Source organism: Lissotriton vulgaris, chromosome 1_1 (assembly GCF_964263255.1).
Source record: "Lissotriton vulgaris chromosome 1_1, aLisVul1.2, whole genome shotgun sequence".
Lineage (NCBI taxonomy): Eukaryota > Metazoa > Chordata > Amphibia > Caudata > Salamandridae > Lissotriton > Lissotriton vulgaris.
In genome coordinates, this window is record NC_141685.1 from 525,956,997 (window position 1) to 525,972,774 (window position 15,778).

General features: G+C 47.4%; 1 protein-coding gene across 3 annotated transcripts in view; it reads left to right on the forward strand.

Annotated features, from left to right (window-relative positions):
- The first annotated feature begins 4,187 nt into the window (after positions 1 to 4,187).
- The window catches only part of NTNG1 (netrin G1), an 800,238-nt gene continuing 788,647 nt past the window's right edge, over positions 4,188 to 15,778 (forward strand). For all 3 annotated transcript variants that reach the window (XM_086953890.1, XM_086953891.1, XM_086953892.1), the window contains exons 1-2: positions 4,188 to 4,967; positions 13,303 to 14,036. In XM_086953890.1, the coding sequence (XP_086810016.1) occupies positions 13,791 to 14,036 (246 nt within the window). In that variant the 5' untranslated portion in view covers positions 4,188 to 4,967; positions 13,303 to 13,790. The remainder of the gene's footprint in view (positions 4,968 to 13,302; positions 14,037 to 15,778) is intronic.

Here is a 15,778-nt window from a genome sequence, read left to right on the forward strand (position 1 = left end):
AGGACCCAGGCCCGAGCCCCGGCCTCGCGTGAAGTCCGACGCCGGCCCGGCGTCGGAGTCTCTATGGCTTCGGATCCGGCAGCCCAGGCCCCCGGCCCCCGCGGCAATGAGAGGCTCAGAAATCCGGGGCAGGCAGGCAGGGTCAGCGATTCTGCAGCAATCACCCGGGCCGACGTCTATGGCCGGGCAGGGTCCGTCTCTCCACTGGGCCGTGTGCTAGGCCCCGCTCGCCCTCCGCAGCGGTGCCCCATCCGGAGTCAGCCCAGCGCCCCGGGAGGGGTCAGCGGTCTCGCAGATGCTCCTCCGGTGCTACGGGCTCCCGCTCTGTGTAATGCAGCGTCCCGGGGGGAGAATCAGCGCATGCACAGCAGGATTAGGGTCCAGGGATGGCGGAGCTCACTTAGAGTGCGACCACTCAGCCCGCCATCCTGGCCACGCCCCTCTAGGGCCTACTTTAAGGGTAACTGACATGCAGTAAAAGAGAGGTCACAGACATGGCACACACTTTAGGTGCCATGTCACAGCAGCAGTAACACTGCACGCACAGGCCCTGCAATAGCAGAGGCCTGAGATTAGTTTGAAAGGCTACTTCAGTGTGTGGCGCAATCAGTGCTGCAAGCCCACCAGTAGCATTTAATTTACCAGCCCTGGGTATATGAGATACCACTTTACAAGGGACTGACAGGTAAATTAAATAGGCCAAACAGGTGTAGACCAATTTTACCATATTTATCACAGAGAGCACACGCACTTTACACTGAACAGCAGTGCTAAAGTGCCCTGAGTCCTAAAACCACCAACACCATGTCAGAAAAAAGGCTAGGAGAAAGGCAAAAAGTTTAGGGATGACCCTACAAAAAGGGCCAAGTCCAACAGTTAGCAAGTGGATGCGTCTGGGGGAGCCTGATAGAACCAGTCGGGCCAAGTTTCAGCCACCAGACAGGCCATATCATCAGTGGAGTTTTTCCAGGAACTGAAAATTGTGGAATGCAATTTGGATGGGGCCAATTTTTGGTGGGGCCCACCACCCGGAAATTGATGCCTGGGGCCATATCCTGACCACCAGTGTCTCTGCCTCGACCAGCTCAGACGGTATCCCCAGCAAGCAAAATGCCTCTGCCAGGTTGGTGAGTGCAGGGGCCCAACCCTCCCAGGTGAAGAGGAGGTGAAATGCATGGATCCAGCAATATTTGGTATGATGGACAATGAGAAAGTCCACCGCAAGTCTGAGGGCACCTTGGCATGGCCGGTGAAAGGTCCTCGAAAAGGAGGAGTTAGGTGTCATTGAATGAGATAGGGTCCCCCTGCCGTGCCTTGCACATAATAAATTCCTTGTCAGTGAAGCAGTGGATGCGGGCCAGTATATGTCCGATATGTGCTTGCTGTCCGAGAGAGGGGGCCACTCAGCACGCTCTGTCCATGGGGAATGGGTCCCTCCTGGGCATTCCAGGACAGCGTTGAAGATGTCCGAAAGGTCTGTGGAGAGCTCTGCATCAAGAACAGCGGCTGGGACCCCTGGAAGTGGATGTTATTGCTGCATGACCTGTTCTCCAAGTCCTCACATTTCTCATGAAGAAGGTAGAGGCAGTCCTTCATATGTTGTTGTTGGGTGGTCTTGCCCTCTTTGCTGAGTTTGTCGATGGAAGTTTCGGTTTAGGCCACCCTCTCTCTGATGTCGTTGACATCTCTCTAGAGGGCACCGAGGTTCCTTTGCAGGTCGACCTTAACACCGTGAAAATTGGATTGAAGCTTCTGGAACAGTTGAAGGAGCAGGTCCCTAGTGATTTGCGGAGGTTGGCTTTCTGGTGGGTTGTCTGACTCGCCAGGATTGAACGAGGAGGATCCCCTACCGAGGGGTGCCGAGTTGGCTGTTGGAGGACAGTCTTAATAGTGGAGCCCTTATTGCCTCCAGTCATGGTGTGGGTAACAGTGGCAGGCAGGGTGAGGACTGACATGAACTCCTACACTCACCCCACAACCACTACAGTATTATCCCCCTACCATGGCATGTCTTACATACACATACCTTCAATGTGTTTGAAGTATTTTGAGAACAAGTTTAAAACCCTTTTGGAAAATACGCGAGGAGTGAATCAATATTTCCATTTATAGACTATTACTGCCTTACATTATCGTCTGTAGAGAAATAAGCCAGCTTTCACAGATCACTGCAAGCGGTAGTTTACATTGACATTCATTTAAACATTGATGAGTTTTCTTTTAATACATCTACACATATTACTTTAAAAGCTTTGCTACAATGGAGAAGAATGACATTTAACTGTTCTTGGGAACTGTTATTTATACACAAACGTATGTCTATTGAGTATGAGTTGGGAAAGTATAGCAATCTCTTAAAGTCCCTTATTACACACCGATTCCTGCATCTTATGTCCCATTTCTCTGCATTCTTGTATTGCTCAAGTATTCCTGCAACCCGGTACTACTGATATCCACAGTCTCAGCACTTCCGGATGTGAGACTACTTATGTGGTATTCCGCTATGACTCAGTATGTGTCTCCAAGTGTTGTGAAGTCTGACTGTTTTTTCGCCTGACCTTTCACCTGACCAAAACAAGGAAAACGTCTGGGTTAAAACTGGCCAACAAATGGCAAAAAATATTTGGAATTTATTGGGCAAAGGCCAATTGCCACGTGTTATTCCACATGTTCCGGAGCATTCTTGTGTTTCAGCGACTAGGATGTACGTATTACTAGGACTTGCCAACAAGAGAATACCTATACATGGGTCCCATCTTCGTCTGCCACTACAGCGGGTTGTGACATCACTTGCCTGGGACATCTTTGGCTGGGGAGGGGTTCGCCGCTATGTCAGAGGCTCGCTCAACACGAGAGAGAGGGTACATATACCGTTACGTAAGATACATTTTTCAGTTTTTGTTGCCTTATTTAGGACATTTGTTGCTTGTAACGTGTGCTGCTTCCACACAGCAATGACATTTCTATACGCTTTGCCTGCACACGCAGCATAAAGACTGGGGAGAAAGACAAAATAGTGTGTGACTGTTAAACATTAAAAATGTCTCTAAAAAGGAAGGTCCATCCTGAAATCGAAAGGCGTGTACGTGCGACTTATCGCAGAGGCTCATGGACACCACGTACTGCTCGTGGTCGTGCCCTCTTTTCTCCTTGAGCGGGCATACGGTGTCAGAGTAGGTGATTCGCCTCTGCCCTCGCCATGCCACGTCTAGGTTTGCATCAGTCAGTGCTGCGGGCGTCTGTTCCCCCACTCCACCTTCAGCAGACTTCGGGGTGAGTGGCAGGGCGAGGAGATGAAAGGGAACGGTAAAGAAAGTTGCGCTGCAGACCCAGCCCTTCCACACCTGGGGGGAGGCGGTGCAACTTAGTGCAACCCACGAGCAAACAAGAGCCCTTGCAGAGTCCACGGGCAGCCAGTGTGTACTGCACAGCGGCACGGGGAGGGAGGCAGACCCCGGGGAGGGTAAAGCTACATGGAAGTTCAGAGACAGCACATGGAGCTTGGGAGGGCATATTCTGGAAAAGCGGAAGGGCAGCTAGTCGTGGAGGGCAATAGCTCGGAAAAGGGAGAATTCGCTGACCTTGGGCAGAGGCATGTTTAGAAGTGCAAAGGCAGTCCGCATAGAGCAGAATCACCCTGGGGGGCACCGGAGGCAGCTCTAGAAGTGAAAGGAGAGCTCACAAAGGCAGAGACTTGCAGAGGAAGTGAACAGCAGTGCTGACTTTCAATGAGACCCTACAGCTTAAAGCTGTCTGCGAGCCCATCTCTGCTGCCCTGGGACGAAGAGTCCATCTCACCGCTGACCCTGCTCTCCTGCCCCAGACTGTGCCCTCGCCTCTTCTTTCAGCGCATCCGTACCCCTGGGTTTGGAGCCGGTAAGCGCGGGCAGTGAGGAGGAACGCCCCGCCAGGCACGCACGGGGAGAGGCTGGTGGTGCTGGAGGGGCTCCCGGAGCGCAGCACGCACGGGGCCACCACTGAGAGGTGGTGGTGGGCAGGCTCAGGCTGTATCCCGAGCCCTGCTCCCGGTTGGAGCAGAGAGCTGCCTGCGCGGCTCCCCGGGGGCGTGCGGTGCGGTGCGGGGCGGAGCCATCCGATGACCCTGGCGGCTTTGGGGAAGTCAGAGGAGGAGGAGGAGGGGCAGCGGGCTGTGCCGGGACACTGCGCGCTCACTGCCTGTCCTGCTGACTCCCGCACCTGTCACGGCCGCTGAGCGCTCGGATCCGGAGACATCCCCGCCCTCGGTCCGGGCGGCGCTTCTTTAGGAGGCAGAGGGACGCTGGCCTGAGCTGCGGATGGAACCCGGAGCGGCCGAGGCCAGCACTCACTAACTCCGCGGACCCAAGGCTCAAGTTTTGTGAGCGGCGGCCGGATCCCTGCAGCCCGTGTCTGTGGTGTGGAGTGGACGCAGAGAGGGAGCCTCCGCCCGAATCCGCGCCAGGGGACCCGTGGGGAGGGAGCGTCTGACAACTGCAGCCCCCGCCGAGGGACCCGAGGACAGGGAGAGCCCATCACCAGCAGCCCCCGACGGAAGATCAGTGGCGGCGGAGTGCCAGCACCTGCAGCCCCCGCTCTGGGACCAGAAGAGAGAGAACACCTGCTGTCTCCTACGCCCCATCCCCTCCACTCGGCCAGGGGACCAGTGGTGAGCGTGCGTCCGGCACAAGCATCTCCTCTCCTGTCAGGGTACCAAGCGCACGGCACCTGCAGCCGCCGCCTACCAGGAGCGCCCGAAGCCTGCCAACTCCACAAGGGCACCAGTGGCAAGGGAGCGCCCCGCACCTGCAGCCCCGTCTGAAGACTGGAGGCGAGAGAGAGAGAGTGCTCCATCCCTGGACCAGTTTAAAGGGAGTCCCACAACGACATCATCCACCCAGGTCGGACCTCAGAGACAGACCCATGTGACCGTCAGTTATGAGGGCACAGCCCCTCCAGCGCGACCTGCTATCCGAAAAGAGGTGTTGAGAGTAAGTAGAACCCCCCTCCCCCTCCACACGTTCTCATTATACACCCCCAGTACCAGACAACCCCAGCGCCCAGCCTGAGTCTGAGCAGATGAGGCGGTGGGGGTGCGATGTGCAGGTGGGGCTTCCCTGAACCAGGAACCCACCTGGAACACATACTTGTATGAGGGACACCGCTGCGACTACCTGTGCCAATCACCCTCCCCCAAGAGTATCGAGGCTGCCATCAGCCCACCCATTTCAGGGTCCTCCCTCCATGATAAACTTTCCTAGTGCTGCTCTGGAGCCGAGGCAGGCATTTCATCTCGTGCCCTCCGGTGGGGGCTGTGGGGGAATGTCTTCCTGGCCCAGCATCCTTTCTTTTGACCACAGCAGACATATTATGGCTGCGCTGCCAGTCAGTCAGATTGAGATCGGTGCCTTCAGATGTGCGAGTTTCCCTTCCATTAATTAATTGATTGAAAGGTGGAATCGTGGCTATGAGAAGAAAGCGCGCCCCCTCTCGGCCAGAAGCTTCACGACGCTACTTCACTCACTGCCCTTCTTTATTTTCCGGACAGTGGTGTGGGGCCAGCCAAGGGGGGCTAACTGGTTCTTTGTCGGCACAGCGCTGGACACCCTGTCTCAAAATATGGCATGCCGCTCTACCGACCCTCGGGCCTCCCACGCACCCGCTGGGCTGCCCTCATTCATGCCCTGAACCCACGGAGGAGGTACACCCCTGTCCGTGGAACATAGACAACAACTTTGCAAAGACAGACACGAGGGGTCGGTCGTTTCCTCAGCCTGGAGAGCTGGGGCCATGACTGCGCGTGTAGTGTTTCATGGAGGCATAGCCTGTGAGTTACATTTATTTCGGCATTGGTACCTCTCACCTCGCTCTCTCCAGTTTGCAAAGGCGGGCAGCCCTTCAAAGTACCTCTAACCTTTTTAATTGAAAAGCCACGTGTCTGTAAATAAATACATTACACGCCGCGTCACGGTAGAGTGATTTCAAGAGCACACCATTTATTAATGCCGGAGATGTCTCAGCTCACTAATGCCGACTGCTGGTACAGAGAGAATGGGAGGAGGGAATGCCCTGAAGTCTATAGCGCTGGCGGTGACTTGCAGACCCCGCCCCCTTCATCCGAAGTTACCGTCTTTGGTCCCGGGCAGGCGATTACCTATGAGCGGGGGCATGAATCGCTCCCAGTGTGTTTTTTTACTTATGTTGTGGGGAGGAGGGGGAGAGATGACGTGGGAGTCTCATCACAGATGTCCCCTCGGCAGCGGACCGGCTGCGCTCTTTCACAGACTGAGGCAAGCCCAAGTCCTGGGCCAGCAAACTGCATGCACCTCCCAGGTGCCCGGCTCCGGCAGCAGCCTCCCAAAGAAAAGTTTCATGGCTTACTATTAAAAGCGTCACTCTGTAAAGACTGAATCGCTGTCCAGAGTTTGCAAAACATCTGCCGTTCTGCAAAATGTCATTGTAGAATGCGAGTAGACCATCCATGAGAGCTCTGGTGCACCGCGCGCCGCAGCGCAGGTGCATGCCAAGGAATGCACGAGACTGTTCGTGCAGCACGAGGGCAGGTCGGAGGCTGTCCTCGCGCGAATGCATACCTGCCTGTATTATCTGCATTATTAATGCGCGCGGGATTCGGGTGGCACGAGGAATGCACCAATCACGCGATGCATTCGGCCCCTGCCTCTGCCGAGATTTATGTTCCGCGGACTGGTTAATGTGCATGGTTAATAGCAGCTCTGCTGCAGGAATAAGGCCAAGCATTCCGTGCTGCCAATGAGCGGCACGCAGGGGCGGGTGGACGGGGCAGACCGAGGGGCTCTGGGGGCTACTGCAAAGGAGGTCAAGGTTGTGCGATCTGCTACCTGTGGCGATAAATGGCAGATGATGTATGATTGGCTGCAGAGCCCGAGAGTGGTCCAGCTGTGTTCTGGGCTAAATTAGTGGGCACTGCCCATGTGTGATGTACCTGGGCACATCTGTGCCAGGCACACACACGGGCCCGGGCTGGAGTCCTCTTTGAGCGTTTGCTCACATTTGAGACACCGTCTGAAGGCGATGCTCATATCTGGCAAACCCGTGCCTTCAAAAGGCAGTCATTTTTGCGTGCAGTGTCCCAGGGACCTCACTGAACTTCACATATTTATTTCCGTTGACTCTGTGCAGAGAATTAGTTAGCCCAGACGTGCCATAAATTAGAACCAATTTGACCAGGAGGTGAATACCAAAGCCACTAAGCGCCTGTCCCCGTCCTATCTGACAGTGTTGCGCTAGGTTGAACGTGGGCTGTCTGGGGAGGGGTGCCCCTGCACCTGTCTCAGGTTTGCCTGGGAATTTACTGCGATTTAATTCTCCTGGGTGCAGCAGGTGCAAGGTGGAATCTGCTGTCTCTGAGACCCAAGGGTGCCAGCTCACACACATTTGCAAAGTGCCCACCGCCCCCCAGGTACCCCCTGCATCCCAGCTATTTGAGTACATATAAATACCACACAAACGACCCTCTTAGGCGAGGCACATGTTATCCATTTGCTAAGAATCAAATCTGAAAAGAACTGAACCTGTCATGTCCAGCATATTTCACTTTATCAAGGCCACAATGCTTTTTGATAAAATAACGCTCATTCCTATGTGATGGAGTACAGTAAACATGTTTTTACAGCAAGTTCTCTTCCAGTGATTTTACAACTGTGCTGCGTTTTCTTTGAAAATCCATTTCCTATTAAGAAGGACGATGCTTTTAATTTGTTTTAATATGTTTTATTTTTTTGTATCACATGAGCCCATAAGTGTCAATGATGTCCTGTAATTGTTGTTTATAGAAAGTGCACTTTTTTGGTGCATACATTTGCTCAGTCGTCTTTGACACGTCACAGCAACTGTAATGTTTTACATATGGCGATATATCTACGCCACGCCAGCCCAATTAAAACAGCGTCTGCCTCAGATTCCTATTGAAGGTTGTGCTATAATTAGAGTGTATGCATGTACGCACATCTTCAATACCATGTATGACAACAATCAGAACCTTGCTGATTGTCACATTGTCCCCATGGACGTCACACATTGAAATTCTGACTCAGAAGTGCTTCAATTTCATGTTAATCATAACTGGGAGGATAACCCTTAAATAGATTTCTTTCAAAATATCAGTTCCTTTGTTTCCCTGCATTCCACTAAATACATTTTCTTGAATGAATCTGAGTAGGGAACCTTGTGCCCTTTCGATTAGGAGCTATCAATAAACTGAAAGTGCTAACAAATGTCTTGCTGAAAAAAAAAATAATCCTACCGTTAGACCTGCAGGTTTGACAACTTAAAACACAAAAATTGGTACGAAATGCGCACACTACAATGATCCTGCTTTCCTTTGGGGTTTTCTTTTAATTTAGCAATTAAAATGAATACAACCAAAAATATGTTTCCTTATTTCTTCTCATATTTTCAGGTAGTTACCATGTGCACACAAAAAAAAAATGCCAGAGCCAGTAGATATGGATTTATGGATGATACAAGCCGTTCCCTACACATATATAATTTATACAAAAGGCCCTGATTTCCTCGTTAGTGTAAATGCCTCTTGTCTCCAGAGTTCACAGTAGAATAATGTCTGGGAAGCAGAGTTCGGTGAGGGCGTTGCTAGATCATGAAGCTAGAGTAAATGTGTCTGCTCCCATGGTACCCTGAGACAAGCTCCGTCGTTTGGTTCTTTGTGCCTTTTTAAAGGAAGAGATAATATCTATTTTAAAGATAAAAAGGAATAGGTTAACAAAGCACCAAAGGGAATGAGGCACCATTCTGAAACAAATTCTATGCAACGAGCCTGGCAGTATTAAAAAGTCTCCTGACCTGTAGCAAATTATACTTAATGCTCGTTGGTCAATATCTCTTCCGTTGTCAATGGAAGCGCATTAAATGGAGATTCTGCAGACAAACTGAGCTCTGCTACATCAGTCCTTGCCAAAGTCTGACATTGTTAATACATTAATAATATGTCTGTAATGTAATGGAAAACTATTAATCACACCTGGTTATGTGCCAGGAATTTAACCTGTAGTTGACTGATTTTTGACAGCAAAGCTCTACATATGCTTGATTTTCAGCTGACTTGCGCGCTCTACACCTTTTCATTGTCCTTGCACCAAACTCATCAAATAATATAATCCATAATCCTGTATAATGGCCATCATTATTGCTCTGATTTATTTAATGAGCATTTGAGGGGGAATTGCTTTACTACGACTGTATGCGTTAAGAAGACACTTGGGCTCACATTTATTTTCAATTTCTCCTCTGTCGCTGATGTCTGTGCATACATCGCGCTGAGACACGTCTAACACTGAATTTATTGATTGGAAATTATAAGTGGGGCGACAATGAAGGGCCACTAAGAGTCAAATAGATGGGCAGAAAGGAATAGTGGATTTATTTGCACCCCAAACTTAAAACAGCAAATATGAAATCAGAGGAACAGCCATGTGGACCTAGGGTTGTCGCTTTGAGATTTCTTGAAAGCCGTTTAATGCTACCAGTAGTCTTCAGAATGTTTTTATTGCTAAAACTGTTATTGGAGGCAGCCCATTATTCATTGCCTCTGTACAACTAATTAGTGAAAGGTCTGCATGCATAACTTGTATGATGCAGGGGGGTCCCTCAAGTCTAATATACTTGTTGCCTTACATTTTTACTCCTTGCCACTTACCTGCCAGCAGTCCGGAGGCTCATGGGGTCTTATGAAAACTGAGCTTGTTCACTGAGATTTTCTGCAGGCTATATAATATGGGCTGAAAAGTATTTTTACTAGCTAACCACTACTTAATAATGACAATTTTTCAAAATAAATAAAGCCCCAAATAATTGAAATGCACTAACATTTAGTAAGATTCCGAAACTACATATAGGAGCATCACCGGTATCTGAATGTGCAATCCTATTTCATGACCTTTATTAGGACTTTTTATTCCATATTTTGCTTTCCTTCTGTGATAATGAATGTTGCTAAGGTTTTTGTTTTTTTTTGGTGGGGGGGACATTATGAAATGTTTTAAGTTGCTTAATTTGAGTTATTGGTAGATGACTCTGACCTTCAGTCAGAGCCAAAGACTATTAAATCCGCGTTTAGCCGCAAACTCCCTCCCTGCGGCGTGGGATATCACGGCATCCCATGAAATTGTCTGGATTATCGTTTGAGTTAATACGTCCCTCGTCAGTCCCATGCCATCTTTATGGGATTTAAACATCTTCTGCTGTAGAGAGATCTGTTCCATACACCACAATTTCACTGTTGTTGATTACACATAAGTATTGCAACAGTTTTGCAGCAGGCTGGTCTGTATTCAGATCATCGCGGCGAGGCAATCCGAGTTTTCAGCACATTTCCTAATACAAACTATTGCAGCCTGTCCTATAATAGCATTTTGTGAATTGAATATGATGAGAATGGCAATTGCATCCATAAGGCAATTATTATAAACGACTTTGCTATGGAAACACAATCCAACCATCTGTTGGCATTTCACAGTATCTTTGGCTTCACAGAGTTGAAGGCCAGACAATATTTACATACAGTGAACTATGCAGAGATTGTCCTCACATCAAGGAATTAGCATGTTGCGGAAAGAGGTTTCATAAGGACGTGATTGTGAAACTGAACTGACTTACTGATGGCCAAGGAGGAGAAGGCTGAGCAATCAGATAGTTGGAAATGAAGCCTTCTCCGAGAAGCATTGTGTTGATCCACCTCAGTTGTTTCTTTCTATGAGTGATCACATGGGCTGTATTACGGATGAATTAATAAACGCACCGATCTATATGCGCCATAAGGGAGTTGCTTCAATTCGGAGAGTAAACCAGTGGAATTACTAAAGTCCAGTTTGTAGTATACAGATGTGTCAGACCCACTCGTATACATTCCGCACATGCTATAGTTTCTTCAAAAGGATGAGGGCGTGACCTTGTTAGGGCTTAGTGGAAGGCATGGACTTGCGACAGGGGAATGGAGGCAATCTATCGCAATCATTACAGACAATAAGAACTGTGTCTGCTAGCCTGTTTGACACAGGATGCATTTTCCACAATATGTACTCAGCCCATCCTTTTGAATTACAAAATTGTTAACTGTGGAATTTATGTTTTACATTTGCAATCTCATAGGTTTAGCTCTGTGGGTGATAGAACTAGGAGGAATTCTAATATAGTTTGGAATAAGCCTTCTTTTATGTACGATCAACATTTTTGAGTGCTGTAAAAAGTTACATTAAAAGTTTAGTGACCCATTTTTTGTCATTGTTATGTAATAACCCAATCAGCCTAGTGTGACACCGAAGTCTGTGATTTAAGTAAAGACTGAAAGAAATATGTTGATTTAAAAATTGAAACATTTCCAGCTGAGGTGCTATTTATTTATTTAGACCTTGTAAATGCTCACAAGCAATTATATCTTTCGTACTTTTATACTCATCGCTAAAAACTGGATGGCTTGTTTGTGTTCAATGATAATTGCTGTTAGCCAACCCAGTATCAACCCTTCCATCAATTGCATGGTTATTTCCTCCTGGATTTGAACTTGAAACGAGCAGGTTAAACGCCATTTTCTGCAGCAGCATTAAAAACACTGAAGCTAGTATTAAAACCAAATAGGAGAAAAGTACAAATGTTGAAATGTATAAGATCCCACTGTATTAGGAATGGGAAGAGGTTAAAGTAGACGCCGGCATAATGACCGAACACATTTAATCAAGTTCACATTTCATGAAGTTTCATGAGTTTGTCGCTCATTTGATTCCCATTTAGTCTACAGCTGACAGGTTTTTAAATCAGGCAGTAACTGCAACATTTTTCGACCCTTGTAAAAAAAAATGAATGACCAGACGTTACAAAGAGCCCAGAAGGAGGTTGATTTAGGACCAGAAGATCCTGCTCTGGGAGGCAGTCAGTGTTGCAGTTGCAACATAGGCATTCAAAGTGGAAGAAAAAGAAGGAAACCAAATTGGATTCTGTATCTCTAGAGCATGAACACCTCAAAGGAAGGTGCATCTAACTTCAAATGTCTAAAAATCAAAACTGGCAATTGTTCGGGTACAGATGATAATGCGTACAAGGCAGCTGGTCAGGCCGACAACTGCAGCATTTGAGACGCAGTAAAGTTTGCTTACAAAGGCCGACATTAAAATGCAGAAAGCTGCAAATCGCAATCTAAAAGTTCATTAAGACTATTGAAGAATTATGAATATTGCCATATAGGCATATAAATCACAGAATGGGGGATATTCACCAACTTTGTATAATGAGATAATGATAAAAGCTGAATAATTGAGGTTTAAGTCTGGTAAAGAGAAGACCAGAGCAATGAAATCTTCAATTTTCAAATTGCCATGTGGCACGCTGTTTCTTGCTAATGCACCTGAAATGCACTGGAACCCTAATTGTTAAGGGGGAAATATTTCCCTCTGTGAATGAATCACCTAATTGAAATTGATCATTTCTGAGTGCCACCAAATAGTCACGAAGCTAAAAACTAAGAAGCGTACATTTGAAAGGACCTCTGGTGAGCACCTCAACCACTCTTAATTTGGGATTGCCTTTTGTAATTTAAGAAAACATTGACACGTGCCACCCAAATCTGTTTTAGGCCTAGCAATAATAATATCCGTGAAAATGGCTTATCACCACGAGGGGGCCTAGCTAAGGTCCTTGCAAGTTTCTTGCACAGTGCTCGTAAAAGCAAGAATAAAAATGATGCCGCTCCCATGACTCATTAATGTGATGAATGTTAGACTCTATAAGGTGCTCTGTTTCTCCAGTTGTATTCAAATATATTGTCCCTTTGTATTATAAAAATTAATATACTGCTCAATAGCCCTTAAAATGTGTAAATGAATATATGATTATCTATTGCATTTTACGGTCACTACCACCCTATTGAGACATGTGCTCTGTGGCCTCATGATACAACGTGGGTGCTTGACTTGAATGATTTGTGTTTGTCGCCTACTGCTGTTTCTCAAAAAGTACTAAGTGTGCAGGGTTAAACTCACTTAAGACCCAGCGGAGTCTCATATTTGTTGAGAATTGAGCTTGGACTTACCTGAGAATGGGTTCAGTAATTGAGGTTCAGAAGGTCCCTGGATTGGGACAAGAGTTAAATACTCTTCTGGGACAATCTCCTTGGTTGAGAATCATTCAAAGGTTGCCAAAGTCCCCAAAAGAAGTGTTCACCCAATTACACCAATTTGTAGCAAGCACCATGAAGCCACCACAAAATGTGAACATGTTGCACTTTTTGTTGTGTGTTGATGCGTGGACAATAAATCTCCTTCTTTTGTTTCCAAAAAGGTGCCTGTGCTGGAAGAAAAGATTGACTGATTGATGGGACATTGACGACTGCGCTATAGACACTCAGCCTCTTGCTTCTGATACTGATTCATCAGCAGGCCTGACCATCCCTCGTGAGCCGGCGGTGGAGAGCTGCGCTGGGCTTATCCACAGTACAACGGAAGATCCACCACTTTGGAAAATTACTATCAGTTCCAGGACATCTCTTCTGAAAAGCTCTCATTGAATAGATGTAACCAATGACCGAGCATCAGCCTGAAGCCGTTTTCAGAGGAGGTCACTTGATTATGGACGGTGTCTACAAACTTCGTCAATTTCCTAGAAAACACACTGTGTGCTAACAATTCTTATTTGACTGCTGAAGCCTATTTTTTGTAATAATATACATATATCTATAAATCATATATATATAGCACTCCAGATTGTATAGGAAAATACTGGATGTGACATTTGGTGTTCCTGCTAAGAGGATTTCAACGGATTTCGAGATGTATTTATCAAGCTTGCTGTCACTTCAAGCCCTTTGGGTTACTATATCTTCAGGAATGCAGCATTACCCGTCAGAATACGGGCATTATGATGTGTGCAAGACTCTGATGAGATCAGATGAGGGAATAGTTTGGGAATATATGGCCTGCCAGCCAGAATCCACGGATATGACCAAGTACCTGAAGGTGAGGTTGGATCCCCCTGACAGCACCTGCGGGGAAACTCCAGAGAAATTCTGTGCAATGGTAAGCGCATTTCTATTCTGTATCTGAGGCAATGCATGGAAAGCTTTTGCGTAGCACTGTATCTGCAAGTGAAATATCTTTTAACGTCCTTAGTAGAAATCTCTGTAGAGTGCCAAAGGAATAATATGGAATTATAATGCCTTCTGTACATGCTATAATTGGTTGTGAATTAACAAAGAAACTATAGCACATTTGAAGAACCAGGTGCAATGGAAACGTAAGAGGTTGATATTGTGGACTGAAAATTCACAGGATGCAGTTACATTGTTAAATATGTTAATGTATGTGTTGTTTAGGGTTAGATGTACTGTGTAGCACTCACTGAAAACTCAATCGCCTCTTGCCACTTACAACAGGTGGGCTTCAGAATAATCTGTAAACCACACTGAGCAGAAACAGGCCAGAACGAATGGGTCTTCATTGCTGCACAGAAAGTGAGAAGAGAGGGAGCCTGACAGGGCTGCTGTGGAGTGACTTTCCATAAGCCAATTGCAGTAGTGCAGACAGTGCTTAATTGATAAAAGAATATAAATAGAGGGTGCAAAGTCTTCCTTTGAAACCCGCTGCTGGTGCTGTCAAATGTCCTGGTTGCCGATACCAAGGCGGCCGGGTTTTGACTCCACCTCATGTCTCTTTCTTCCACCACCCTACACTTCCTGCCTTTACATCTCACTCTTGTAGATTCTGTTTCTTCCCAACTTTCTCCCTTTGTCAGTAGTTTGATATCTTTCTCTTCATCTGTTCTTCTTCCTGTCTCTCTCGTCATCAACATCCCTGTCTTCAACAATTAATTTCGGTGCTCGTTGTATCAAAGCACCTGCACAAATTAAGCATGGGATTCAACAGCATATCTCTCTGACGTTCACTGAATGGTTAAAATGACTGAAAGGCTGCGGTGTCATGGCTGCCGTGCAAGCGAAGTCGGATAACAAACAGAGAGCGCGGCATCAAGCACTTGTATAGCAGACAGAGGGTTGTAACAGAGGCTCTGGCCTGTGCAGGGAGCCAACGGATGATTCACAGCAAACATTCCACTAATAGTCAATGACTTTGAAAGCTGACGGCTCAGCCTGCCTGCAGTGTTCTGCACTCTTTGCAAGTCTTCACACTGAAAGGCAGGTGGCAATCTCCTGCCACAGCTGCCTGATTTCTCGTTGAACCAGAGGTGCAAGAATTTGATGTTGGTAAACGGAGGACGTCACAAAGGATCCCGCGCCACGTGCTCAGGGCCGCACCTGGCGGCACTCCCAGATTGTAATTATTTTTTAGAGGTAAATAGAAAACCAAAGAGGGTGGGAAGCAAAATGTGCTATTTTACACGCGATGCCCCAGACTTTGCGTATTTGTCAGTTGACAGTAAGTCATTGGCGCATATCCATGTTCACGCTGCAGCTGGGCCCTTTGGCGTGTTTGAAAATTGGTCTTGATTGGCTGATATTTATCGCGAAGCTTCCTTGTCATCGCCATAGGGATGACACTGAGGTGGTAATTGGCTGTGGGGTGTCAAATGAGTGGCAAAAAATCAAGGAAACAAAGGGATCCTTCTTTGTTCCCTCTCCAGAATAAAACGCTCTTATTTTGGGAAAGAGTTGGGGGAAAGCTTAACTACAACATTGTAAGTGATGCTGAAAACATAGTCTTGAAAACATGTCTTCACACCAGAGGCGCAACTAGAGCCAAATTCTGGGGGGCAGGAGGGGAGTCGGAGAGGGGTGTGGACTAAAACGTTCGAGTGGACTAAT